Raw genomic sequence first — 26,220 nt, 5'->3', positions numbered from 1 at the left:
GGCTGCGAACCCCCCCTCGCTGCTACACCCATTTCCCCGCTTCCACAGGGCCACACGCGGCCTCGCCTCTCTCCCTCCCCCGGGACGGCGAGACACTGCCCGGCGCCGCTTCCCCACCCGGCCCGGCGGTGAACTCCGGTCACCGGCACCCAAGGACGAGCCGCCGGTCGACAGTGACCTTGCCGGTGCCGTCGGGGGTCGGAGCGGGGCCGGGGCGCGGGCAGCGCGGCGGGGAACCCCCCATGCGGCGGCGGTGGCCGCGGTGACGGGCGACAAAATGCGGGAGGATCCGCGCTGCAGCCGCCGGCGCCGGGAGCGGGGGTTACGGAGGAAGGCGCCGCACGGGCACCATGAGAAAGCAGAAAATGCAGGTCAAACACCGCCTCCCCCGAGGCCTGGAGGGGCCGGCGGTTCGGGGCGGGCAGCCACGGCCCGGAGGCTGCCCCGAGCCGGACAACGACCCCCGCGGCCCCTCGGGACAATGCGAGGACACGGGGGCGAGGAAAAAGCCGGGCTGCAGCGGGGCTTCCCCGGCGCTCGTCCTCACCGACAAAGCCCCGCGGCCGCTCCAGCCCCAACTCCGGCCCTGGCATTGCAGCGGCCGCCAGCGTCCTGAGCCCGCGCACCGCCGGGCCCGCCATGATGCCCGCACACCGCGCCGGACCGGGTCAGCTCGGGCCGGGCCTCAGGGAGCTCGGCGGGGCGCTGCCGACCGGGCTGCCAAGGCAGGACAGAGCAGAGCGTCAGACCGCGGGCCGCGCCAGAAGCCCCCACGGCCGTCCTCCCAGCCGCCCGCCCCAGCGTTTCCCACCGCCGCCGGGTACGGCCGGTTCTCACTTGCCCGCGCGTACCTGGCCGGCCCGTTCCCCGGGCCCCTGCGCGGCACCAGGCCCGGCTCGGCGCCACGGCGTGTTCCGGGCAGCCGGCGAGAGCGAGCGCTCGGCCGCGGCAGCGGCGGCCCCTCCCCCGGCGGCGGCGGCGGCGGCTTCTCCCCGGGCCGGGCGGAAACGGCACTGGGTACACGGGGATCCCCGGCGCCGGCGCCAGGGGCGCCCCGGGCACGCCCACCCCGCTCCCCGTTGGCTGTCACGCCGCCGCGTCCCGCCCCGCCGGGGCGCCCGCCGCCGCCACCGCCCCGCCCTCCCGCCTTCGCCATTAGCGACCTCGCCTGGCGGCCCCGCCCTTGCTGCCGCCTCATTGGGCTCCACGCGGCCGCCCCGCCGCGCGCCCCACGGTCGCGGCGCCCCATTGGCGCGCGGCGCTGCCGCTCGGCGCCGAGAGGAGGGGGGCGGCCGCCGGCAGCGTCGACGCGCTGCGGGGCGGGTGGGCTGCGGCAGCCTCCGCCGGGCGAGCCGCGCTACGTGCCGAGGGGCGGGGCCGGCGGGACGCGATTGCTCGGCGCGGGGCGACTCCCGCGTCGGGACACGTGGCAGAACGAAGGGGCGGTGCGGGGGGCGGCCGGGAGGTTTGGGCGGAGGGGGGGGGCCCAGGGCGCCTGCGCGGCGACGCGCGCGAGGGGCCTGCTGCGCGGCACGTCCGCGCGCGCGGGTTTGAGCGGGAGGGGGCTGGGCCGGGGGTCCCGTCACGGGGCTGAGGCCGCCCCTCCCCGGGCCGGGCCGGTGGGACCAGCGCACCCACAGCTGGCCGGTCCCCGTCCCTGGAGCCCCGAACAAAGGCCGCGGGGCAGTGAGGCGGAGGGACGGCCCCTCCGCGGTAGGAGGGGCGGGCGAGCCGGGCCGGAGGGGCCCCGCGGCGCTCGGTGCCCGCGCTCGGCTGAGGGCCGCCGCCCGGTTCCGGTGCTCTGTACGGCGGCTGCTCGCAGTGAGCAATGCGTGCGGCCCGCAGCTCTGCAGGGACGCGGGAGGAATGGAGCAGACCCCGGGCGCGGAGGGAGCCTCGGGCTCACGCAGGGGGCCGCTCGGCAGAGGCGGCGCACGGGGAGTTGTGGGCGGGCAGTCGGCCCGGCCCCGCGGGAGGGCGGTGCGGCCGCTGCGGCGCGTCCCGCGGAGCCGCGAGGCGGGGACAGCCGGCTCGGGTCACGGCGCGGCGATCCAGGCGTGCTGCAGGCTCTGCGCGGCGCTGGCGCGGCGCTCGGGCGCGTAGTGCAGCGCGGGCAGCAGGAAGGCGGCGAAGGCGGCCGCGTCCCGCGCTGTCCAGCCGTGCCGGTCCGCCAGGATGCCGGGGAGGCTACGGGGGAAGAGCCGGGAGAGCCGCAGGAGCGCGCCTGGCAGAAACAGCGTGGGCACAGCGCCTCAGTCACACCTGCACGGCTGAGCCTGCCGCGCCTCGCCTCAGAATTAACCCAAAGCAGCCTGAAAGATCTTAGCTTTCTTCTTGGAATTATTCTGTAAGCTCCACCTGCGGTGCCCCTTGCAGGTTTAGCTCTCGGGGGCTTCTCAGGAACCACCTTTCCAAGCTAATGTTTGGAGTCTGCCTGTTCCTGAGGACTTTTCTTAGCTGAGAGTGTGCCAAGAGTACACAAAGTGTTCCCAGAAAAACCTTGCCAGAGCCATTGCTGCTTGTACCTGTGCCTGCCCACGGGCACCCGGATGCATCATGCTATTTCAGTGTCAGAGCTCGCAAGATACTCCTGTTGAATTTGTTATGGGCCAGCCAGCTCTGTGGGGCTCAGCAGAGTGTATGGCTGAGCGAGAAGCAACCTTTGTCCTGGGGAGTGCATGGTGTAAATACAGTGATTCAAGTTAGGCATGTATGGTCAGGCCAGGTTTGGTTCACAGGGAGAGTGAACGTAGAACTAATTTTGACTCATTTCTTTTAAACACCATAGAAGACATAAGTGCGAGCAAAGGATGTGGGTGTGCAGGGAGGTGCTTGTTAAATTCATTCCAGCATGGGACCAGTACTAAGCACTGAATGAACTGTGGGTGGTTTGGTAAGCATGAGAGCAAAGAAGGATGATAGGCCAGATTGCAGAAGGGTGGAGTCATGTGATGCCTTGTGGTCAAAGAAGGGTTTCAAGACTCATGAGTCAAAGGGAAAGGAACTGGGGAGAATAAAACAGAAGAGATGTTACAGTTGGGTCAGAAGACTAAATATAGCAGCCTCATTGGAAGGATATGAGTGCCCCATTCCTGGTCATCATTGTTTTCTGCCAGTGAATGGGTGAAATTCAGCGTGTTACAAACTCCTCAGCCTTCCTGGCATGGAGCTGTTTCCTGTCTGTATTTCCATTTTCTCCAAATCCACAGGAGAAAGAATGGAAATGCTTTCCCTGTTAGGCATTTGCTATAACCATCTTTCAGGATTTTGCATTCACCTGTGGAATGCTCATGGACTGCAAGGATAGGCAAGGCAGGGAGTGTTACTGCTCTTTATGAAATTTCCATTTATGTTCCATCCCTGCTTGTAGCCTGCATTGTGTGAGTAACTTTTGGGGGAGTTCAGCATGAGCTGAGTAGGAGTGTGTCAGAGATCTGCAGTGATTTTTAAAATAAACTTCCTTATGCCAGTTCTTACCTGGCCTGCTGAAAAAATTTGTTGACTTGTTCCATGAGAAAACAATTTGAGGAGGAATTCTTCCCAAGAGTTCAATAATACGAGCAACATGATCTAGATGGAGGGAAGGAAGACAGATTTAGATACAGACTGTAACACTTCTGTCAGTGAAATGAATAAAACTCATGGAGTCCTACCATCATCTCTGGAGAAGTATTTCCCAGGTTGAGGATCAAATAGACACTCCCCAGTTGCCATTTCAAATGCCTAGAAATGGAGTAGCACTGTTAATTCATTAATTATCTTGGAGTTTTCCGTGCCCACTAGCTGATAGTACCAGTTGCCCTCTTTATCACACAAAACTGATCCTAAAATATGGAAATACTCACACTGGCTTGATCTGTACCACAGTGAAACACCTTTAGCTTCATCAGGATGAAAAGCAGCATGTGCCTGATGCAGGCAAGCCTCTGAGCTAATCTACATGGAGTGTGAATTGCTTTAAAGCTTAAACTAATTTAGGAGTGGGTTCTACCAGCAGCAGGCTTTTGTCCCAAATTGAATGAGTGCCAACAGCCCCTTTTGCCTTCTCAGAAAGGAAGCTCTCTTTACGTGGATAGGTGGATGCTAAGGACATGCTGCCCTGGCCAGGTAATGTCTGTCACCTCCCCTACACACACAGTGTTGTCCCCAGTCCTACCAGGCAGGCTGTACTCCAGATATCCGCAGGGGTGCCGTAGTCTAGTCCAAGAAGCACTTCCAGGGCACGGTATGGCTGGGTCTGTATCTCCTTGGAAAAAGGCTTGTACTAAAACAGAAACAAATTCCCTGTGGTTGGTGTCCCTAAACCAGTCACTTCTTGTGCTTCTTGTGCAGTGACAGGACATTGGGGACACAGATGAATGTGTGTTCTCAGCTCTGCACAGGGCATGGCCAGCACGTTCCTGGCCCCACTGACACCAGTGGGAATCTACATCCCACCATTTCACACTGAACATAGTTTAAAATTTCCAGTTGTAGGGACTAACTGCAAGCTGGAGAAACATCCAAAGCTGGCAATGTCTCAGGAAGACAGTGCGCAGCTTGGAGCTGAGAGTGCCAAACATAACACCCCCCAATATCAGCATCACTGAAATCGCTGTTCAGCTGTAAAGGGACAAAGACACACGCAGTGTGGGATGGAAAGAAGCACACAGCATCCCACATTGTCATGGGATTGGAGACTCGGAGCAGACTCACTGTCCAGCATGCGCTTCCTAGATCTGCAATTTTCACCTCTATGCTCATTAAATCAGATTCTTCCAACTGATTGCCAAGATCACCTCCTAGATGGAAATGACAAAGAGAAATCAGGCCTTTCTGAACAAGCATGTACACAGCACTTACCACAGGAGAGGCATGTCTGCCTTCCCTTAAAGTTTCTCAGCATAAAAGGTCCTAAATACCTTTTATCATAAATCAAATGCCACCCCTCTTTTTTGAAGGAACACAAAAGAAGATCTGGTATCCAGTAAAAACATAAGAGAATGTTTGGGAGGACAGTAGCTTGGAGTGGAACAGTGTGACCATATGCTCCTGTCCTGCTGCAAGGTTCCTCTAGCACCACGGTTAAATTACTGTGGGCCCAGAGGAGAGCACCAGTCAGAACCAAAATATCTGTAATTTCTCCTCAATCTTCAGCAATCCTGGCTGTCACAGACCTTGGACACAACCTGCTTGGCAAGCAATGTGGAGGTTATGCTTCCATATGATTCCAGAAAAAGCTAATTCCTGGTTTAGTGCCTTACAATGAGCTGTCAGCCTATGCTTAATATTGTGATTTTCTGCTCCAGGCAAAAGACTGGGTCACTAATTTAACATTCCCTGATTGCCCCAGAGTTTGAGAGACAAAACAACACTGTCATGGGAGAAATGCTCACAGGAGAACACAGTGCAAGGATAATATAAAAGGTCTCATTGCTGAGAGATGAGATAATTGCTCAAGAAACTCTCCAGCTCTACATCTTGTTCAATATTCACACCATTCTGTGCAAATAAATTATGTCTCAGAAGGCCTTGAAGATTAGCAGCACATACAAATCTCCCACAAACCTCAGAAATTATTGAAAGAAAGAGCAGGAGTGTCATGCAGCTTTCTGATCAAGCCATTTTGTATGTAAACCTTGCAGTAGTTGAAAACATCAGACACATGGAACTGTCCTGTACCTAAAGCCTTGACAGTGAGTTCTGAGGTCGTGGTGGGATTGTTAACAGAAATCTGTGACCTGTAGTTGTCCTTCACATAATAGAGGACCACATTTCTATAGGTGCCTTGAGCCCAGCCTGGTGTTTGTGTTAAGCAGAGAAAGGAGAGGGCTTTCAGCAGCATAAGCTTGCTATAATGTTTTGTACTGACTGTTGCAAGAGATATGAACCTTTCCTAAGGTGTCTGTACCTGCTGTGTCTCATTTCTCTCCTGCCAATAAACACTTAAGTCTGTTTTCTTGTTAAAAAAGCCCTGGAATGCTCACCTGCTCCCTTTAGCCTCACTTCTGTTCCCTGGTCGCAGTCGAGTGTATCCATGAGAAGCCTTTGGAGCCTTTTGCTGCATCCATGCAGCAGGATGTTCTCCGGTTTGATGTCTGCGTGGATAATGCGGCAGCACTTGTGCAGGAAGTGTAACCCTGCCAGCACCTGGGCAATGAGGCAGCGCTGTCACACCAGCCCAGAGAGGGTCCCCACCGCCTCTCCTGGCCCAGCAGCAGCTGCCAGAGCAGGCAGGCACAGTGGGAGTGCGTGTCAGGGACAGACTGAGCACGGAGGGTAACTGTTGGCAATAAATGGTTTCCTGTTGGGGTGGCCTGTGGGAGCAGGCTCAAGGGTTTCATCAGCCCACACGGCAGCAGGGCCCCAGGAGCAAGTGCAGGCCTGGACAGCCAGTGAGGAAAGGGCTGTTTGGGGTGACACTCAGCAAAAGGCAGCGTGACAATCCACAGATACCAGCATGGATGGGCAAGCCCAGGGGAGGTGGGAAGAGGATGGGGCTATGAGGAGGCATTATGATAACAAAGCTGAACCTTCTTGTGAAAAAACATTATTGATTGTATGGCTGTTGTGTCCTGGGACCTCTGTGCCTTCCCACTGATTATAACCACCCCCCAACTTCCATTTGAATGACAGTGGAAGGGTCTCCCATCATAGGAGGAAAGAAGACACAGGATAACAGACAGGAGGGGGAGAGACCATGAGTGAGTGCAGCAAGAGGATTTCAGGGCCCTGCAGGAGAGCCATGTAGGGAAAGAGCAGCTTGTGATGCAGCAGGGAGAGCCTGGCCTGTCACAGGGGAGAGATAAACAACACCTACCAGAGATGAACAGTCACTATCAGAAATCAATAACAGAAAAAGCTATGGGAAAATTTAGGTTTGTTTTTTAACACTCTGGTCAGTCATAAAGGACTGGTAAATATTCTGTGTATTATCGAAGTCTATTCTGGGATGAACACCAGCCCCAGGGAAATATCAGCCTTAAATGGTAACTGTGAAACGTGGGGAAAGATTTAAATAACTAAACTGGAATGAATCAGAAGTAAATACTGCCCCAGTGCTGATCTGAAGGGGGAAAACAGAGCTGAGATTTTATGATTAAAGAAGATAATGTATCAAGCAAAAGCCTCAGTGTGAAATGGAGCACAGAGGTAATGCCACTACATTTTTGTGTGACTTACTCAGGTGTTAGTGGAACTTCTTTAGAGAAAGGAGAGGCTACTACAGAAAATAGGATGAAGGAGGAAGCAATTTTCTTTCTTAGTATCCCTAGAAGGGCACAGGAATCAGGGTAGCAAATCTTCATCTTGGCAAGTGTACAGACTTCTGATAAATCTCAGCATGAGAGGCAAGAAGTAATTTTAACTACTCTGAGGCCTCACTCAGGTTTCCAATTCCTTAAGCAGAGCCAGCCCTGAATAAACTCAGTTTTCACCATCTCTTAAATTGGCACAACACATCCTTAGAGGGGATGAAGGAAAAATTTGCTCTGTACAGGGAAACCTCAACATGAAAAGAGAATCAGCTGACCAAATCAGAAATTTAGAAATTTGTGTAAAGATAGGAGGGAGACCTTGGGCAGCTGTCAGTGTCAGTGGTACCATGCAGAAAGCTGCTGGAGCTGGAAGCCAAGGCAAATGCCAGCAGTTTGGCATTACTGCCAGAGGGGACTCCCCAGGGCAGCAGGAGAGCAGAGATGGTTTGCCCACAAGAAGTAAAACTCTGGAAGGCTGTTTGTTCGCTGCAATTTCTAAAAGCAACAGAGAACCCAATGATTACTGAGCTGATAGGAATGGAAGTGCCAGCCCTGCCTCCCTGGTGTACATCTGCAGGCTGTTGGCACTTTGTGGCCCTGACTCCTTCCCAAACCTGAAGAGCCTGCAGGCTTAAGAAGTAACACCCAAGCCCTTCCCCTTGGGAGGAAGACTGTGGCAGGTCCTGCAGAGCCAACAGCCCCTTGGTGCCCTTGTTTGATTGCAGCTAAGTTCTCACCTGCTGTAAAGACTTTTTCACAAAAGGCAAGGGCAGTCCCTGGGCTGTGTAGTTTCCCATCAGACATCGAATGGAAGGACCCAGCACCTCAAATACCAGGCAGGAATGTGGGAAAGAGTTAGGGAATCACTAACAGGGAAAGGTGTTACCACCAACCTTTGCCTTTGACCAAAGCAAATATCTCCTGATTCAGCCTCTCCCCTCCAGCCACACCCATGTGCCCTGGTCCAGCTACAGTCCTGCTCATCCTCCTCATGGCAGCACAGCACTCAGGTTTACACCATCCTGTGGCTCTCTGAGGCAAGCCCAGGCTTTGCTGGTCCAGAAAAGCACTCTCCACAGAAGGATATGGAAACCATTCTCTCCAATCATTCTGAAGTCGTCTAACAAACAGATGATGTTTTCCCCTGCCAGGTCCTTCTTCTTCATGCAGCTTACCTGAGGGGGACAATGCCAAGAAAGCTGCAATTAGAGATAATATATATATGTGCAAGGACACCTTGTACCTGTGTTTCATCCTCTCTGACAGACTTTCTCTTCTGGGAGTTGGCACTTCATGACAAATCCCATGAAAACAACATCAGGAAAACCAGGAATGAGTTTCTGTATGTCTTGTCTTGCTCTTGATCATCTTGTCTTGCTCTGGGACCATCACACTCACAGTGTCAAAACACTCACTCCAGACAGAGGTGCTACCCCCAGCACCACACACCTCTGTGACAAGGAGCACCAGGGGCTTGCTCTCCCAGAGCACTTATCCTGGTACAGCAATTCATACTGGTTTTTTCTCCCTTCACGGCCACAACTTCCAGGGTTCTGGTTTGGCTCATTTTGCAGGTGTGAGATCCACCTGCACCAGTGCCAGAAGGTTTGTTCTACCACAGGAGAAGTGAGCAGCCCTGGAAGCAGACACTGGATCACCTCTCCTGGCAGCTCTGCAGGCACTATCCTCCCAGTGCTGGTGGGAACAGCCTTGGGAACCAGCTGTGTGCTATTGAATGCTGCTGCTGTGGTCAGGCATCTCTCATCAGGGGTAAGGCTCACTCTCTACACAGGGTTGTGCTGATGTGTAGAAAAGCAGCCCTCTGATTACATTAAATTAATGCCGCTTGGTACTTCCTCTTGCATCACTGCATGTGGCTCATCTCCCTTCAGATAGGGCCTACAGATATATACAGGTGTTAACCTTTCTCAAACCTGTTGAAGAAAGGCAACAGAGTAATTTAAAATGAAGAATTTAATCGCTTATACTCATCTCGAGTTGATGTATCTTTGTATTTTGAGCAAACTTGAAGAATTGTAACCACAAGCTTTCTAGAACTCGCAGTTCAAGCCAACTTCAAAGGCAACTTGCTATAACCCAGATACAGGCACCTAATTACCACCGCCATTGGCAGAGGCCAGAAGCTTTCAGACTTCAGATATTTATTGCATTTTGATGCATCATATTTGTTTCTATTGCAGACATTTCCTTTTATTTCACTATCAGTGTTGTGATACAGCAATCATCTGAGTGACATTCCTCTGTGAATGACACAGGTACAGCAGACATGCTCCCATCTCCTGCTTAAAAACACTACCACCTTCTTCTGTTGATTATCCATCTTATCATTCTGCAGATTCCTCATTTTTGCTGGATTTCAGTCTCAGCTAAAAGAAATGGGCCGACAGGGCAAGTGGGGCAAAGCTAACATGTCCCAGTATGATGGAGGAAGAAGAAGATACCTGTTTCAGAGGCCAGTGCTGAGCCAGGGTGATTTGTATGAGTTTCCCAGCTTTTGTTTTTGGCTTTTTTTTTCCCTATTCCCCACTCAGCTCCTTGGGGTGAAACCTGGAGGTGGAGGAAATGATGAGGCTGATACTCAAACCTGAACTCAGTGGTTATCCGCTGGAGCAAAGCACAGACCCACAGAATATACTTACACAGCGGAGGAAAGCAGCCTCGTGCTGGGCAATCTCAGCAAAGCCTTCCCTGCTTTTCAGAACCTTCACAGCTACCTGTTTCTTCCTCCTGGGAAATGAATCACAGCTATCAGCCCATGCATGCCAGTGGCCCTGACTAGCAGCACTTCCCTTTCTCCCAGTCAGCCAGCCCTGGGCTCCCCAGGGAAGGCACTGCCCTTCTGCAGGCACCCTTGGCCTCAGTCTACAGCACACCAGGCCTATGGGCATCCCTCCCACTGGCATCTGGCAGCACAACTGCCCCAGGGACCAGCAAGGGACTGGAGAGAAAAAGAACATGGATACTGCTGGGTCTGAATGAGAAAAGAATGCAGAGCAAAGGCCAATCCCACCTCATTTACATTCTTTGATTTCTGGGGACCAGTTCTGCTCGTTGCACCCCACTGATCTTGCTGTCAGCTTTTCCCTGTGCTCAGGGACGCCTTGCATGCTCCCAGGCTGTGCTCTGCTGTTTCTGCAAGAGGAGCCAGCCCCGCCCAGGACATCAGCCACCCCTTCCCACCCCCCTGAGTGGCACTCAGCCCCTCACCTCATGTCCTGGCACAGCCAGACAGTGGCAAAGGCGCCACATCCCAGTTTGTGCAGCACCTGGCATCGTGTGTTGAACACCTCTCCCTCCTGCATGGGGTGGTGGCCTCCTGTGGAAAACCATTGCCAAGAGATATTAGTGACATCTCTAAATGCTTTTAGACTGAACGAGCAGCTGAGGACAGCCTGACAGGTCCCAGTGGCCTCCTCTAGCCTAGGAAGAACCTGGCACGATCTCATCTCTGGAGCCTCATGCCCAAGGACTGACCTGTGCGCTGGGCTGATGGCATCTCCTGCTGCACCTGCTCCTCCATGGCCCTGGAGCACAGCAGATCCTGGCACGAGGGGATGGAGGCAGTGGGACACAGGTGGTGTGATCTTCAGCACTTCAGTCCTTTCAAGAGAGCTGGAGAGAGCTGCAGGGTGGCCATACCTCTGCTATGCCCTCACCCCTTTCCTTCCCATTCCCTTCGGCAGCTGTTGGAGTCAGGCTGTTAAAAGCACTTCTGGCACTTCAGGGAGACAGGGATTATTTTAAGAGTTCAGAAGAGGAAAGCTGGCAGGCTGGTCCAGGCCAGGGCCAGGTGGGAGGCTTAGGTTTCCTAGTGTGTATTTTCAGGGGCTTAGCAGGGTCTGTGGGATCCCCTCCCACAGCCAGGGAAAGCACCCCCTCCCTATCCCCATCCTGGCTGAGGAGGGAATTTGGGCTTTGGCTGGCAGAAGGCTCCTGCTCCAGAGGGGTGTGAAACAGAACTTGCATTCTAAACATTACAGTGCTGCTCCTCTGCCCACAGTCCAGCCCTGGGGCTGGAGCATGGGTTTATCACTGACCATCCTGTGACATCCCAGCAAGGCCACAGGACATCCTGGCAAGGGGCTGTTCCTGGGGTTTGTTACTATGACAGCCCAAGGCATAAACATTTAGACAGCACAGACAGATTGATCCAACTGCTGTCCCCCAGTGCCGCAGCACCGACGTAGTAGTGACTTCAGTAGTGGTCACCTGAAAGAGCAGCCCAGAGCCCTTCTTGCTAATGAAATACAGATTCAAGCCACAGTAGCTAGGGCACTCCCAACTCAGCCTTTCATAATTTAGAAATATAATTTGCTGTACAGCTGAAGCTTCAGGCTAACACACACTGTCAGAGCTTGAGACAGGTGATAGTAATGCCCACAGACCATTAGCACAGGTAGAAACATTGAACTTTAAATCCTCCAAATCAGGTCACTAAAGCTAAGAACTATCTGAACCAGAAGATTTTCAGAAATAATTATAGAGGGCTGGCAGTGCTGCAGGGGGTTGTTCTGGAACAGTAACATCTTCCAGGTGCTGAGACAGAGCACCTGTTCTGACTTCCTCAAAACATTAAAGTTTCTTTCCACCTGCTGATGTTCCTCTCCCAGCTCAGCAGCCAGAGGCACAGCCTGCCTTTGGGCACTCAGTGAGCTCCCAACACAGTTCTAGTTGAGGGTCAGACTGGGGTCAAGACTTTCATCCTGTCAGGGAAAACCCAAAGTGCCAGAGCTGATGTTACTCTGTTCACCCAAGCCTGCACAGAAGTCCGAAAGGAGCTCAAAATGCCTCCCCCTCCTCACATTTCTATACCTCTAGCCCTTGCATTTATGCTGTTCAGAATCAGTCTCTTTAGGTATAAACCTCCCAGATGCTGCGTGTATGCATGGCCACTCTTTACAGCAAATACTCTCTGACATCTTACCTATGAAACAGAACTGAAATCAAAATTTTCCTTATTTGTGCACAGACTAAGATTATCAGTACCCTCACACACTCCTGCACCACCTGCAGGTCTGAGCCTTCTTCACTCACAGCATGAAGACAGCAGGGCCTGAGCTGAGAGCAAGCAAGCTTTAGTTCTGTGGCTTACCATTAACCTGCCAAAGGAAAACTCATGAGTGTGTGGAGATGGGAGTTCAACAGCTTCTTCACTTGGTGGAGTGCGCTGGTGATAGGACCCAGAGGCAGACCTGAAGTGTAAGACTCATCCTAGCCCTAGGGCTGATGGAGTTTTTGGGCAGTTCACTGGGCCCTGGTGGCTGCAGAGGCAAGACAAGTCTATCCTTAGGCATGCAAGGTTTACCTCCATCCACCCTCTCCAGATGGAAGCACGGGCAAAAGATTAAGACTGTTGCTATGCAACTTGGTACAGGAAAGTGAAATGTACTTTTCTAAGCTTTGTGATAAAGGACAATTGGTGCTTTTAATCCTTCTTTTCTTGACACTTTCACATTAAATACAACTTCTTTTGCTTTTGCCATTCCAACTATTTTGTGCTGAACCTACTGAATTGCTGCAGGCCTGGACTAGCTCAGAGAACTTCAGCCCAAGAACTGCTCCTTCCTGGTTTGTGAGAGCCATGGACAAGGAGCGATGCTTCACGTCTGGCCTGGACTCCTTCACCCAACCTGCATGGAATGGTGTACAGAGCTGCCCAACACCAGTCATGCCTTATGACACTTGGACCTTTGGAGTGCCAGAACTCACCAGAGCAATACACACTTTCAGCTTCAGCACCACCACAGACCTATCAGCCCTTGCTGAGCACAGCACCCCTGTAAGTCACAGCACGCAGCACACAGGCGGCCCTGGCGGGGCTCTGAGCCCCAGGGCACAGCTCAGACTCACCATGCAGCAGCTCATGGGCAGGACACGCCATTCCCTTTGTCATCTGGCTCCTTCTGGAGCTCCCCAAAGTGAGATACCAGCTGGTCCTGCTCCGATTTTAGTCTGCACTGCCCCAGGAGGGATGTCCTTGAGCCCACCAAACTTCTGCATCGCTGCATGGACGTGGTGAGGAGTGGGGCAGGGTATCAGATCACAGCACCACTTCTGGGAACAACCTTGGCTTTGGGAGAGCAGGAGACCTCAGACAGCTGCGGTGGATTCACTTTACTGCTGGCCTCTCCCTGCCTCCCTGGCAGCAGGCCTGTGAGCCTGCAGTAGATTCATAGTCTCCACAGCAACTATTTATAGCGGGAAATTCACAGCTCTACTGAGATGGAAACAGAGAAGTCCTCCCCCTCTGCTCTGCCTTCTCCAGACCCAGAAACCGTGGGGCTGCCTGACTCTTCCCCCTGCTCCCAGCAGTGTGTCAGCAGAGACCAGACCACTCCGTGTGCCACACTGCCAGAGCTGAGGAACCTCAGCCTCTCCAGCAGAGTCTGCACACAGTCAAACACCATCACAGCATGCTGCTGATGGCCACAGAGCCCACGCTTCCCCTGCTCCTTTCTCTTGGAGAGCAAGTGAAGCAGCATCCTCCCTGCAGGGGACCCAAGCACCATGCAACACTGGGGAGGAAAAGGCCACACACAGTAAGAATCACATTTTTTTTCCCCCCACTGCCACGAGCTGCAGCCTCACACTGGAGCTGGGCACGGCCTGGGCTCCCCCTCACTGGGGCCCTGGGCTCGAGCAGCTCGGGTTTCCTGGCTGAGGCTGCGGAGAGCGGGCCCCAGCCCTGCAGCAAAGGGTTAACCCTGCCTGCAGTAGCTCTGCTGCAGCTCCAGGCTGCCAAACCCAGGCCAGGGCCTCCCAGAGCGGTTCTCCCCCTGCCTGTGCCCCTCTGCTCTCACCTGCCTTCCCTGCACTAAAAATACCAAGGGAGGGGGCAGAGGCTGCGCCGGGCCGGGTGCTGAGCCCGGGGCAGCATGCAGGGGACGAGTGGCCTGTGACCCCTTAAAGGGCAACAAGAACACCCAGAGTACAGAGAGGAGGGACTAAAAGAGGGGGAGAAGCAGACTGTACAAAACTCTGGTAGTAAAGGAAGGGGAAGGAAGGAAGGACGACAGATGGGCCAGGAGCCAGATTGTTGTCTGGGAAGAACTGTGAAATTAATTTAAGAATTAAGCTGTTTTGGTAAATTAGGAACACTGGCGGACAACAGCGTACCTTCAGCAACCCTTCGGCACAGTGAGAGACCACAGCCAGAGCTGCCATGCGCCCCCAAGGCCAGCCCAACAGGAGTGTCTGTGGAGAGAGGCTGCCTCCTCCTGTGGGCAGGGACAGTATTTCAGCTCTGGGAACTGCAGAGGGATGCAGGTGGAAGGCGGGACAAGGTTATCTTGAAGAAACAAAGCCTAGGGAGGACAGAAAAGCCACGTTCCTTTTACGGCTTCCAGGTTCTGATGCTTAGGAGTACACAGTTTCCACTGAGGAAGAAAAAGAGGCAAATACATTCTGCATAATTGCATCATCATGCAATACAAGCATGACACAGAGGTTGTATATTAAAATTTATTGAATTATTGTGTAAGAATTCTCTTTATTAAATTCATTTTGACTCTAAACTGATTATTTACAGACAAAACCTTTTATATCACCAATAGATTCCTACATCTCAGGACAGTATCTACAAACAGTTATTACACTATGTAACAAAATTCAGATTTTTTTTTTCAAGCTTTTTATATTAATTATTAATTCAAATTTGAGAAAGACAGTACCTTGGGTGCTCTGAGCAGAACCTAAGGTGTGGCAGGGCATAAATGCAGGTCAGGCCATACCGTAACAGACAGACAGACACACACCAATTCACAAGGCTGGGAGAGGGCAGAGTAACCACGACAGAGGACCAGGAAAATGACTACAAGAGCAAATGCCCTGGGTGTTCTGGAAACCAAAATAATCATCCCCACAAGAAAGGCACACACACACAACAAAAAAAGGCAGCATCTTGCTGCAACCAGGGCACACCCTGAAAAACAAATGGCATTCCACCAAGGCAGCAGCATTCAAGAACCCTCTATTTTCATTAAAAAAGAAATCAGCCATAATTTCTACCAAAATAAAAAAGCTTTCAGGTACAGCCTAAATTTGCCACCAGAGACATGAAAGCAAGAGCTCTCACATCTACGTCACGTGGGCGCCAGCTGTGCTTCATCGTGCCAAAGGGAGAGACATCCAAATACACAAATGGATATTTATCTTAATACTGATCAGTTCTCAGCCTTTCACCCAGACCACGACAGAAGCAAGTCCCTCCCCCTGACCACAGCACTAAATTAAGCTGGATGCCTGCCACTTGGGAACATCACCACCCTGGGAGTCCACTGGAGCAGTGACATCCCTGTGTCCCACAGCAGGGGACGGGCTGCAGTGGCAGGGCTCTCTCTGCTGGTGCCCACAGAACTTGCTACCTGTGAGCAAACAGGAACACCCAGGCAGGATTCTCTGTCCTTGACAAGGAATGTCTGGTTGGTTGTGGAATCAGGCAGAGACTGGAAAAAACTTGGAAGGATCATGAGGAATAAATAAATAAGTTTTCCCTGCAATAGGGAATTTCATAATAAAACCTGTTTTGTGCAAATTTAAATGCAACAGAACCCTGTCACAGAAACGGATTTTGCCACAGGAGAGGGGCACAGACGGAGATAAGAGGGGCCATGCCTAAACACACAAGTTGATCCCAGTGAGGGCCTTCAGGGCAGGTCTAAAGGGAGGAGGATGCTGGTATCTAGAACACTGAGGACAGATGGATGGGAGGAGATGGGCACTACCAGCTTTCCACCATCACTGCACCTGCACTGGGCAGTGTGTCCAGCCAAGCAACGACAAGCTGAAGATATTTAATAAGTCAATCACCTATGTTTAGCTCTATTTTTAGGTCTTGATTATTGCTCTAATAAAAGCAGACTTTCACAGATACACTCAGAGAAAGCAGATGATTTCCAACATCCACGAACACTATTGAGAAGCAGGGAGAATGTGGATACCAGTGAGAGGTGGAATGAGAATTAAGCCTCAAGCCACCCTGTTCTGGGAAAGTGCAGAGATAATTCTGCAAAAATAGGGGCAGACACTGACAGTCTGCAGAGCCAGAAATCCAGCAGGGATTCTGTAGCTTCTGGCAGACACTCAGCGAGCTGGAGAGGCCACAAACCAGGCCTTGTTTCCTAGGGCAGAAAGTCCATCCACCAACACACAAGGGGACGATGCTACTCTACCACTACACCTGCACCTGCCTCAAACCAAGGAATCTCCTCCTGCAGTCCCTAAAAGAACGGGCTTTATTAACATGCATTGCATCGGCTTTTTCACATCCAGCAGTCCTTTCCTCCACTCAGCTTTTTGGAGGGACCAATTTAATCAGATTTAGTTAAGACAAAGGTTTCAGAGATGCTAAGTTCCCATAAGTTTTGTGGAAATGGGTGGTCAGGCAGGAATGAAACCCTAACTGGTCCTCAGCTGGGGAAAGAGGCAAACTCTGCAGCCCCATTTTTTCCTGGCAACAGCCAGCCAGCCACCCTGCTGCTCTGCACAGCAGGATAGGAGCAGAAGGCTGCACAGGGATGCTCATACTCTGGGCACACCATGTACCTGGGAATACTGCTATACTGCTGAGAGAGGGACACAGAAGAGCCAGCTTTGTAGGGCGAAAGGCCAGCAGTAGCCTGCTCCAAGAACGATTTTGCAACTGCACAGCACTCGCACAAAACCACAGGGCTGATAGAGCAGGCCTGGAATTACTGCTATATGCCATGTAAAAGAGGTAGGGATGTGATCCTGCTCTGTTCTAGCTCTGCTACCTCCTGGCCCACATAATCACCACCTCAGAGAAGTGACAGAGGAGTCAGACCTGCCTACCTGCCCCAGGCACACAGGATATCAGTGTGGAATTAGCAGCAGGGGGCCAGCGGGGATGAGAACAGTAAAGCACCCTTATAAATTAGTTCCTAGAAGGGCAGAGGACTGTTCACAAAGGAGGAACTAAGGAGGGAGCAGTGAGGAGCTGCCCAGTGATAGCTGCCAACTAACTGTGCTTGTGCCTGCTCCAGGCCTCTCCTCCATGCACAAATAATTTCTTTTTGCTGGACACCCATCCTCCTTGGGAACGTCACAGTTGTGCTTGACAGCTCCTTTGAGTTCACAGCTCACCAAATAACCCTTCTATGTGCCAGAACAGGAGAGTCTGAGCAGTGGAGCTGAGTTAGGTGTAAGGCAAGCCTAAGGGTAGAGCACAAAGAGAGCCTGGGACTGAGCTGTGGGGAAAGGCGAGCTGCTGGTATGACAACGGAGACACCTACAAGTTATCCCTGCAGACAAAGCAGTGGAGAAAACTGCTCCAGTGCTGACAGACGTTTGTAAGTAGAAGTGCACAGAGATACTTCTCCAAGAAAAGCTTTGTCTCAAAGCCACAAAGTTAAACATTCTCCTTTAGCATTTAAATACATTAACTTTCTGACGGTATTTACAAGTCCAGTTCAGAGCAGCAGAACAGCTGGACACTGGAGGAAGGGGGAGTGGCACAAGGCATTTGTTGTGCTTTTCCAAAGAGCAGGGCAACCTCTGACCACAAGGAACCAGGAAGACAGATCCGAGCTGAGTCAGTGGAGACCAAAGCGAGCCAGGCAGCGACTCTCACACACTGAATTTGTCCTGAGGGAAAGGGTGAGGGGGTGCTGTTCATTTACAGTGGGCCCCATGGCAAGCACCCATGCTGGTGAGCACATTCCAGCCAAGCAGGTGCCACGCAGAGACCAGAGCACTGGGGAGCAAGAGACCTTCACCATCAGACACTCTCCTTTCTACATCTGGGACCAGCAGGGACATTGCTGCAAGGAGTTTCTCAGGAGCGCTTGCTAACTGGGGACAGAGGTTAGCACAGCAGTCAACCCAGGAAAAGCTTCCAGATCCTCAAGGAAGTGAGTGGTTGCAGCAGGGAGTGTTCCAGCACTGGAAAGGGCATCCGTGCAAGGCTGAGGACTCCACAGACACAGTGCTCCGTGTTGTCACCTGGCTCTTCAATAACATGGTTTGGAAACTTGGCACATTCACATAACATCTGTATGAAGGACCGGTGTGGCCCATCAGCAGTCTGCCAGGTAAAAACCAAAGTTTGTCCTTTTTTTTTTTGTTTCATTTTGCTTTTAAAAAGAAAAAAAACCTGTAAAAAAATATTCTCTGAGATGCAAGGACGCTCGTACTTTGTACTGCCTTGGCCATCCCCTTGCTCATGTCACCCGCAGGTTCCTCGGAGAGTCTGGTTCCAATGGCAGCAGGACACCCTGTTTATCAACTAGGATGAGCACTGGCCCCATTCAGCCAGGGGAGAGCAGTCTGTCTGTGCCTGTCACAAATCTGTGACTTTATTCTCCACAGCTGCTGCAATCTGTTGCAGTCTATATCCAAGCTGCATCTTCTGTGCTGTTGGGTCTTCTTCCAAGGCAGTAATGATCTGCAACAAGACAGAGCTCGCTGGCAGCCTTTCTCCAGCACACGACACCCAACCAGCTGAACTCCATGCATTATGGAGAACCTCAAACTGGAACTCAGCATGCTCTAGTCTAGAGTGGGTATGTATTAATTAATCTCAAATTAACCAAAAAAGAAGTATTCTAGATTCATTGTAGTAAATTAAAGACTTCACAGGGCAAAAAGAATGCTAAACTCCTCATCTGAAAATTAAGTCTTTAGTAAATTAATCTGAACTAACTGCATTTATTTAAGTAGAGTATTTGGATATTGGAGTAAAAATGAAGAAGCCCACATGAAATCCCAAGAGCCTCCAAGTTAAAGACAAGTTCTTTTTGCTGACCTCCTCCCTTATTCTTTGATAAGAATAAAGGAAACTCATGACATGAGTTATGCATGCCAATGAAACAATACATGGTGTTGGAATAGTCTGGCTGCTCTTAATTGTTAATTTTTTGTAGTTTTTTTGTTTGGGTGGTAAAAGAACAAAGGCATATTCATACCTGCTGGAAACACGCACTCACCTGGTCATAGTACTTATTGATGTATTTGTACAATTCATGCAGAGCCACCAGGGAATTGAGGTCACCTGAGTAATTCTGTTTGTAAGAGAAGGAATTAGACAAACCTGTGAGACACCTAACAATTGTCCTGTCGAATTCTGTGTCCTCACAACTCATTAAGAAAGCAACAGCAAAGTGAATTCATGAACAGTTCCTAGCAAAGGAAAAATCACATGTATTTCTTGCCCTGAATCCTTGACTACCCCCTCTTCTCTCCAGTGCTACCTAGCAGACCCTCACCCTCCCTGTGGTGCAGGGCAGCCACCAGGCACAGTCACTGTGTCTGAGCAGAACTGCACACTCAGCTGGAATATCTCATCTTTGCATTAATAACTCTCTCCTGGATACACAGGTGAGGGGCCAGATGACTTCTGAAATACTTTTATTTACCCGTGATAGCTCAGCCAGGGCAGAGTTCATCTCCTGGTCACTGGCAGAGATGGTCTGACGAATGTCTGCGTAGTACCTAGGCAAGGGCAACAGGCAATTTAGTGCATGGTCCCTCCTCCTCACTGCTGAAACTACAGCTCCTCACATCCATCACTTACCTTTCCACCATCTGCTTGTAGCGAGGAATGTCCCGGGCATAAAGCAGCTTATTGATTGGAGAGTCCTTGAACATCCAAAACCAGAATTGGTTATGAAAAATTCCTTTATTGTGCTGTGGGCTAACCTCAGCAGATAACACCATCACTTCTATTTTCTACCATTTGTTTGGGATCAGGAATTTTTGTCCTCTGCATGGAGAGGCACTTCAAATAGCAGGCTCTCTTCTAGTAATGCAGTCTGAGGTACCCTGAGATATGTTGAAGAAGAGACCCCTGGGATCCCTAGTCCAGCCTTCCCCTTGGAGCTGGGTGATCATCAGTATGAGATCACACTGGCTATGACTTTGCACAGCTGATGCCTGATGTGCTCCACAGATCCACCCATCCCATCTCTGGTGACCTGTGCAGGACTGTTCCACTCTCAACACAGGGTGAGTAGTGATGGTGGAAAGTCTTCCTAATGGCCAACCTGAATGTCCCAAATTGCATCCCTGTGACTATATGCCACAGCCAGCTAGAGTTTAGCTCTGTCCCTCAAGTAGCTGCTGTAAATGAAGAGCACTCCTCAACAATTTCTTGTTGCTAAACAAAATCCTATCCTCTCTCCTCACAGCCCCACTACTTTCCAGCTGCACATGGAAGCCGGGGGAGCCTGGCCTGCTGTCCCCATGGTGCTGTGTAAACATTATTGCCTTTCTAAGGCAGCACTGCTCAACTCTCTGTGCCAACCACGCTCCCTTCTCCCTCTGTACTCACCCGCCCTAACTTATGGTCAGCTATTGTACAGGAGTCCATGAAGGTCTGTGCAATGACCAGCAGCACAGCATCCACATTATCTGACGTCTGCACATCAAAAACAAACTGCGGGTTCTTGATGATGTTGATCCAGAACCGCAGGGGGAGGCTGTAGAGAGGATGGAAGTGCAAACAGGCATCAGCAAAGGCAGCAGCTACAGTGCCAAAAGATATTCTACATGTTACTGCATCTCTCTGCTTTGTCCTCCCAGCAAAACCAGCTCTTCACCCTATGGTCTGCTGCTCTGCACTTGCATTTTTCTCCTCCTCATTAGGCAGAGGTTGCTGTCAGTTTGCTAGCTCTAAGCAAGTCAGCAGTGCCTCTTCCAGGGCCCTCAGGAACACCCTACCTGTTTGTCTTCCAGATATGGATGGTCTCAGGGTCTGCAATCCCATAGTGTATGGCCTGCTCATCTAACAGGTCAAAGAAGTATTTGACTGCCAGAGGAACAGGGCGGTTGGTACTTAGGATCACCTGGAACAAGTCATCCACAAACTTCTGCAGGGTACCCTGTGGAAAATCAAGTAGGGCAGGGTCAGCATAGGCAGGGGAGAGTAAAGAGCCTAGGCCTCACAGATGAGAGGTCACCCTCTTCCTCTCAGTGACAGCCCCTCACTCATCCAAGGGTGCTCCACCCCACTGAAGGGAGCAGCAACAAAGGAGAAAGGAGGCCCCTCTGGTTTGTGGAACAGAGGCCAGGGAGAACCTTGTGAACAAAGCAAAATGTAGAGGAGACTCAAATGTATTCCAAGCCACTGCAGGTAAAGGGTACTGCTTCATCTTCACACACACCCCTGCAATCTGCTGGGGGATAGGAAGGAAGGCAAGATCCCAAGCACAACACAATCTGTGCTACTTCTCACCTTCATTGAGAGCAGACGTGTTAGATAGATCTCTGGGATTGCCTTGGCCCGCTCCCGATCTCTCAAGCTCCCACGCCGATGCTTGGGAAGCTCTGGCTCTTCTGTTGGTTTTACCAGGTGCCAAAGTTTGATCCCACCTTCATCTGCATCCTCCAGCATTGGTGTTTCTAAACCAAGCAATTGTTTACAGATGAGTGTTGGCTCTCTCACAGTACACCTTGGCCAGGTGAGCCCCAAGAAAGCAAGATTTCCCAGTATATCAGAAATACAAATGGGAAGAAATCTCTGGAGGCCTCTATCCAGCCTTCTTCAGAGTACAACCATTGCCAACAGTACAGCAAGTTGCCTTTGTTCAAGGTCTTGGAAACTTCCCCAGAGATCGCACATCACCCCAGTGGTCTGTTTCAGGGTTTAACCACTTTTTTTTGCTGAAAAAGTTTTGTTCCATATCCAATTTGAATCTCTTAGGCTGCAGCCTGTGGCTTTATCCCTCATGCCACAGGAGTATCCATGGAGTGGCTCACACTGCCAGGCAGTAAGGAAGCTGCCTGGGATCCCATCATCCCCCTCAGGCCATGCTCAGCACCTGAAGCTACTAAGATTTCTGCAAGTTGCAGACTGCAGTCAGCCCTAGAGAGTTAGACAACTGTGCTTGTTCTGCATTTTCACATCCAGCCCAGCCTTCCTCTGCTCTCACACTTTTGCTTTTCTCTGACCTCACCCGACCAAGCTTTCACATTTCCTGACAATCCTATGAAGGTCCAAGGCATGTGTCAGCCTTCTACATCAGCATAAAGCTGGGGCTACAGCAAGAGACTTGTCCCACTAACTGGCAAATGCTCTGAAGTAATTTTATGAGAACAGGACATCAAACTCACTTTCTCCTGGGATGTAATCCTGATTTTCCCTGTGGATGTGCTTGGTCAGACGTGGGACGAGTGCTACCGTTGCTCCATCAGGCACCTGGCACACAAGCAAAACAACATTCAAAGCATGTTTCTCATCAGCACAACAGGCAAGTGCTCGTAGAGCAAAACAGGCTGTACTATCATTAGAAATAGGGACAGAAACAGGGATTTTGAGGCACCATCACTGTCTTTCCTGAGGGTGAGAAAATCTTGTCTGTACCAATTAAAAAACAAATGTTCAAAGTACAACAAAGACTCAGGGACTGAGGTCATTCACATCTAGAACATGTTGCAGCGAGGTACTAACATATTGGTGCAAGATACAACACACTGATGCAAGGTAATTTAAAAAAAATCCCTCTTTCCATTGTTAGAAGGTACTTGGCAGCTCAGTGCGTCATCACCTCCGAACTGGTCTGGCCTGGAACAGGAACAGATCCAGCACATCACCTTCACTGCAGTATGAACTTGTGCCTATCCTTCCAAGTCCTACACATGTCCATATCTCAGGTACGGGATAAATTCAGGGTTGTGTTTGCTGAAGTCAGGCTGCAGCCACAGCACTGACTTAATTTGAATATACTCTGCAAGAAAGGTCCAACCTTTTGACAGTGGTCCACCGGGAGCCAGAGCCACAAACAGAGCATGACAGCATGCAGAAGGGTAAGAGGAGAGATAAGGCAATGGCAGACTGAGCTCTGACCTTGTAATGCTGAAGAGTGTTCAGACGTTTCCAAGTTCCTTGAACAACAGATGTCACATCCTCATCGGACAGTATCAGATGACCTGCCAGCCCTGATCTCCACTCTACAGCCATTGAAACACAGAAAATGAAAGGATTAACTGCTAATTCAAGGCATCATCTACGTCAATCTGGCTGGCCCTGTTAAACACCCTCTGGTCTTCGTCAATTTTTACCTGTCCTATTTCACAGACAACATAACCTGAGCAAGTGCCTGTAATGATGCTGAGTCCTGCAGTCACAGACCCCTCTGAGCACAGAGACACGCGGCCTCGTGGCTTCCCAGGTTCCACCTGTCATGTTCCTACAAATTCTGTCAGATTGTGACTCTTCAAGCAGGTGGATCAAACCAAAAATATGCACCCATAGTTCTTATCAGCTGCTATCTCCTCAGTACCTTCTCATCCCTAAATGTCACCATTATTCATCAACAGAATTAAGAAGATGGAAAACAGTGTTTTCTCTCCCAATGTAAGCTCTACCATTCATTAACTATCATGGGCAAAATCCTCCCTGGTATGTATTATTAAGAGGCTGCCATTGACTTCACTGCCAGGAAGTGCCATTCTATGCCCACAGCAGCTTTGCACTGCACTCAAATCCTCCTTCCCTCCTACATGTTTTCCATATTTTTTTTCCATATCCCCTTGCCCAAGCCATTGCTCTGGTCTAAGTCTGGCAAAGATGACCATGAAGTGAAAGAGGCTGAACCCAACTGCTTCCTTCCAATCCCTGTCTCTTTCTGTTACAGCCTCTTCCCTGCTGTGTCCAAGCCAGAGTGATGATTCTGTCATTCTCAGCAGAGAATGACAAATGTCACACATGCCACAGGGCTGTGCACAGACACATTCCTTCACTTCCTCACTGAGTTTTGTCACCAAAGAGCTCTGCTTACCGAGGTCCAGAGTGTCTGGGTCTGGCCGGTGACAGTATGGCGTCCCTTTATAGATCTGATCTAGGATTTTCTCCTTCACCTGCGTTATGGTGTCACAGTCCAGAACTTTTGCAGAAATCCCTTGAGACTCTTCTGCCCCTCCTGCACCAACTCCTGCTTGTGTCAAAGCATTTAAGGTCTGAGGAAGAAAAGGTCACAGCTACTCAGCTGAAAAGATTACATCTGACACATTTACACCTTTGATGGTTGGCATTCAGGCAAGTTAACAGCTAGTCCTTTCACTGGAAGATTCAGAAAAGAAAACATCACAGATGTTAAACACCTCAATCTTGTGTTCTTAGCCTTGTGTCAAGAGCTGGAAGCCAGTTCAAGAGCACCTTGGAGGAGCTTTGATGTGCCATCAACAACGTCATGCCCTTATTTCTAGACACAGCAAGCACATAAACCAGATGACTGTGGTGAAGGCTCCTATCAGCCTGGGGCAAAAGCACCTGATTTAGCAGAACTCTTCATCATTTACGCACTTGTGCTGCTGGAACAAACCTGGCTCTCAGGAGACAGCGGCAGGATGCTGCACTTGTGCTTTGGTTATGGGAGCAGAGACATTCAGCCCTGTCATACCAATGAGGACAGAGGATTTGGTGCTTACCAGAGTGCGGTACTCCAGGTCCTCTCTCAGAAGGCGGTTGTCATTCAGGGTATATTTGGCTTTCCCTGTCACCCAGTCAACTGGCCCTTTGTCCACCTGGTGTTTGATTCCTCGAAACAGCATGTAAAGGGGCTCCCCGACAGAATCCTGGCAAGGAAAGGAAGGAGAGAACTTCAGCTTACTCCTCCCAGCACCGCCCCAGGCCTGGAAACATAGATACCAAGCAGGACTGAGGATACAGCAGCTGATCCACAGTAGGCAAAGACAGAGCCTGTGCCAACAGTTCCTGCTCCGTGCACAGGAAAGTGCACTGTCCAGCTACCAGAGAGATGCATGTGACCAAGGCATTGTTCTACTTCTGTGTCACTAATCTGACAGAATCCTTGCCACCTCCCCCAGCCCTCCAGCAAAGGAATTAGACCAGCATCTGTCCTCCCATGCACAGACCAGCCTGTGGTCTGTGTATTTCAAGATAAAGGAGCTACACTGAGGCCTCCATGACCTGGTGACACATCCTGGAAACGAGCGGTATTGATACTGATTTAAGAATCCCTGTTCCCAGTGAGCAGCCCACCTCTTATTCCTCACCCTGAAATACAGGGTGACCCTGGCCCTATTTCAGCTACAAGTGAGGCACAAAGCAAAGCTGTGCCTGTCTCCCCTCTTGGCCCCTCTATATCACAATGGGACAAAGAGCTCACCCTCACAAACGCGTACAGGCAGATGGACATCCAGTTGGTTAACAGCTTCTCTACCACTGTTTCTGTCCTAAAAGAGAACATCAGGTTGGTCACAGGAATGTGGTACAAAACAAAGAGATTTGGAAGTAAAGATCACTCCCTTTGGAAGAAGAGCACACTAAGTCATGATACAGAATGGAGAGAAAAAAAAAGCCTTTTGAGATCAGCACGATTAATGACTTTGACACTACTTATTGGAAGCACTTGTCAGCCTGAAGGAGGCACCAAATTACAGAATTGGAGAGACAAGAAGCAGGGAACAGTGGAAAGCCTCTGGTAGGTCTCAAACAAGGGAAATGTGTTCAGACCAGAAGGATGGACCAGATAGGAGGCTACTGGGGATCTAAACATGAGATATACCTCAGTTTAGCTTCCAAACATGGCATGACTGTAAACCCAGGGACCTCTAAACAGCAAAGTGGGATTAGAAGACTTGGCAGAGCCTTTCAGAGCTTGCCAGCCAGGCAGCAAGGCTCTGTAGCTGCCTGTGGGACCATGGCTGGCTCACTCACCTCCGCAGCATCAGCTTGGGGTTCTTGGCCACATACTGCTCCACAAGGTCGTTCAGGAGTGTTTTGAGGATGTCAGTGAAGTACTCCAGCTTCCCATGCAGTGACACCGTGAGCAGCGACGCTACATAGGCCCGGTCTCTCGGAGAGAAAGTACGCTGGATCTCCAGAGTGTGGATGAACTGGTAGGGAGAGAGATAATCCAGTGTGTGAATCTGCTGAAAACAAAGCAGTCACAGCTGCTGGCTCTTGAAAGAAGTGGTGCAGGGAACTATTAAGGAATGAACCTTAACAGACACTGCCCACATCCTGCTGCCAGTGCCACAGCTTTGG

General features: G+C 51.1%; 3 protein-coding genes across 9 annotated transcripts in view; all 3 read right to left on the bottom strand.

Annotated features, from left to right (window-relative positions):
- SETD5 (SET domain containing 5) overlaps positions 1 to 1,021 on the bottom strand; it is a 64,268-nt gene extending 63,247 nt beyond the window's left edge. For 2 of the 3 annotated variants that reach the window (XM_058845113.1, XM_058845114.1), the window contains exon 1: positions 852 to 1,020. The gene's annotated coding sequence lies outside the window, so the exon portion shown is untranslated. Of the gene's footprint in view, positions 1 to 851 lie in introns of all 3 variants that reach the window. The other variant, XM_058845112.1, reaches the window with a different exon arrangement.
- Positions 1,022 to 1,524: 503 nt separating this feature from the next.
- On the bottom strand, positions 1,525 to 13,300 carry LOC131582195 (SRSF protein kinase 3-like). Of its 5 annotated transcripts, none has more exons than XM_058845116.1 (13): positions 13,107 to 13,300; positions 12,349 to 12,517; positions 10,731 to 10,868; positions 10,464 to 10,572; positions 9,896 to 9,983; positions 8,324 to 8,410; positions 7,973 to 8,080; positions 5,967 to 6,129; positions 4,696 to 4,781; positions 4,157 to 4,264; positions 3,654 to 3,723; positions 3,478 to 3,570; positions 1,525 to 2,224 (listed from the first exon to the last, which is right to left on the bottom strand). In XM_058845116.1, exons 3-13 carry the CDS (start codon positions 10,774 to 10,776, stop codon positions 2,037 to 2,039), a joined length of 1,146 nt encoding a protein of 381 aa, XP_058701099.1. In that variant the 5' UTR covers positions 10,777 to 10,868; positions 12,349 to 12,517; positions 13,107 to 13,300; the 3' UTR covers positions 1,525 to 2,036. The 5 variants fall into 5 exon arrangements, with proteins under 5 accessions (XP_058701099.1, XP_058701100.1, XP_058701098.1 ...); XM_058845117.1 differs by having other exon boundaries at positions 10,731 to 10,856; XM_058845115.1 differs by lacking the exon at positions 12,349 to 12,517 and having other exon boundaries at positions 10,731 to 10,974.
- A 1,420-nt stretch (positions 13,301 to 14,720) lies between these two features.
- Positions 14,721 to 26,220, bottom strand: part of PLXNB1 (plexin B1) — a 76,833-nt gene continuing 65,333 nt past the window's right edge. The window contains exons 26-38 of the mRNA XM_058845111.1: positions 25,891 to 26,069; positions 25,340 to 25,406; positions 24,639 to 24,785; positions 23,990 to 24,167; positions 23,056 to 23,159; positions 22,323 to 22,407; positions 21,445 to 21,611; positions 20,931 to 21,091; positions 20,542 to 20,689; positions 19,786 to 19,850; positions 19,628 to 19,703; positions 19,199 to 19,273; positions 14,721 to 18,657 (exon numbers count right to left, since the gene is read on the bottom strand). Coding sequence (XP_058701094.1) covers positions 18,553 to 18,657; positions 19,199 to 19,273; positions 19,628 to 19,703; positions 19,786 to 19,850; positions 20,542 to 20,689; positions 20,931 to 21,091; positions 21,445 to 21,611; positions 22,323 to 22,407; positions 23,056 to 23,159; positions 23,990 to 24,167; positions 24,639 to 24,785; positions 25,340 to 25,406; positions 25,891 to 26,069 — 1,557 coding nt within the window. The 3' untranslated portion in view covers positions 14,721 to 18,552. The remainder of the gene's footprint in view (positions 18,658 to 19,198; positions 19,274 to 19,627; positions 19,704 to 19,785; positions 19,851 to 20,541; positions 20,690 to 20,930; positions 21,092 to 21,444; positions 21,612 to 22,322; positions 22,408 to 23,055; positions 23,160 to 23,989; positions 24,168 to 24,638; positions 24,786 to 25,339; positions 25,407 to 25,890; positions 26,070 to 26,220) is intronic.

This window comes from Poecile atricapillus, chromosome 9 (assembly GCF_030490865.1).
Source record: "Poecile atricapillus isolate bPoeAtr1 chromosome 9, bPoeAtr1.hap1, whole genome shotgun sequence".
NCBI classification, from domain to species: domain Eukaryota; kingdom Metazoa; phylum Chordata; class Aves; order Passeriformes; family Paridae; genus Poecile; species Poecile atricapillus.
This window is presented reverse-complemented; position numbering and strand designations above follow the sequence as displayed.

Excerpts from the sequence above, each read along its gene's own strand:
- LOC131582195 (XM_058845116.1), bottom strand. The coding sequence starts at position 10,776 with ATGGAGGAGCAGGTGCAGCAGGAGATGCCATCAGCCCAGCGCACAG. Across the intron at positions 8,411-9,895 it reads AGGCTGCTTTCCTCCGCTGT|GTAAGCTGCATGAAGAAGAA; the intron begins GTAAGTATATTC and ends TGTCCCCCTCAG. Across the intron at positions 3,571-3,653 it reads ATACTTCTCCAGAGATGATG|ATCATGTTGCTCGTATTATT; the intron begins GTAGGACTCCAT and ends CCCTCCATCTAG.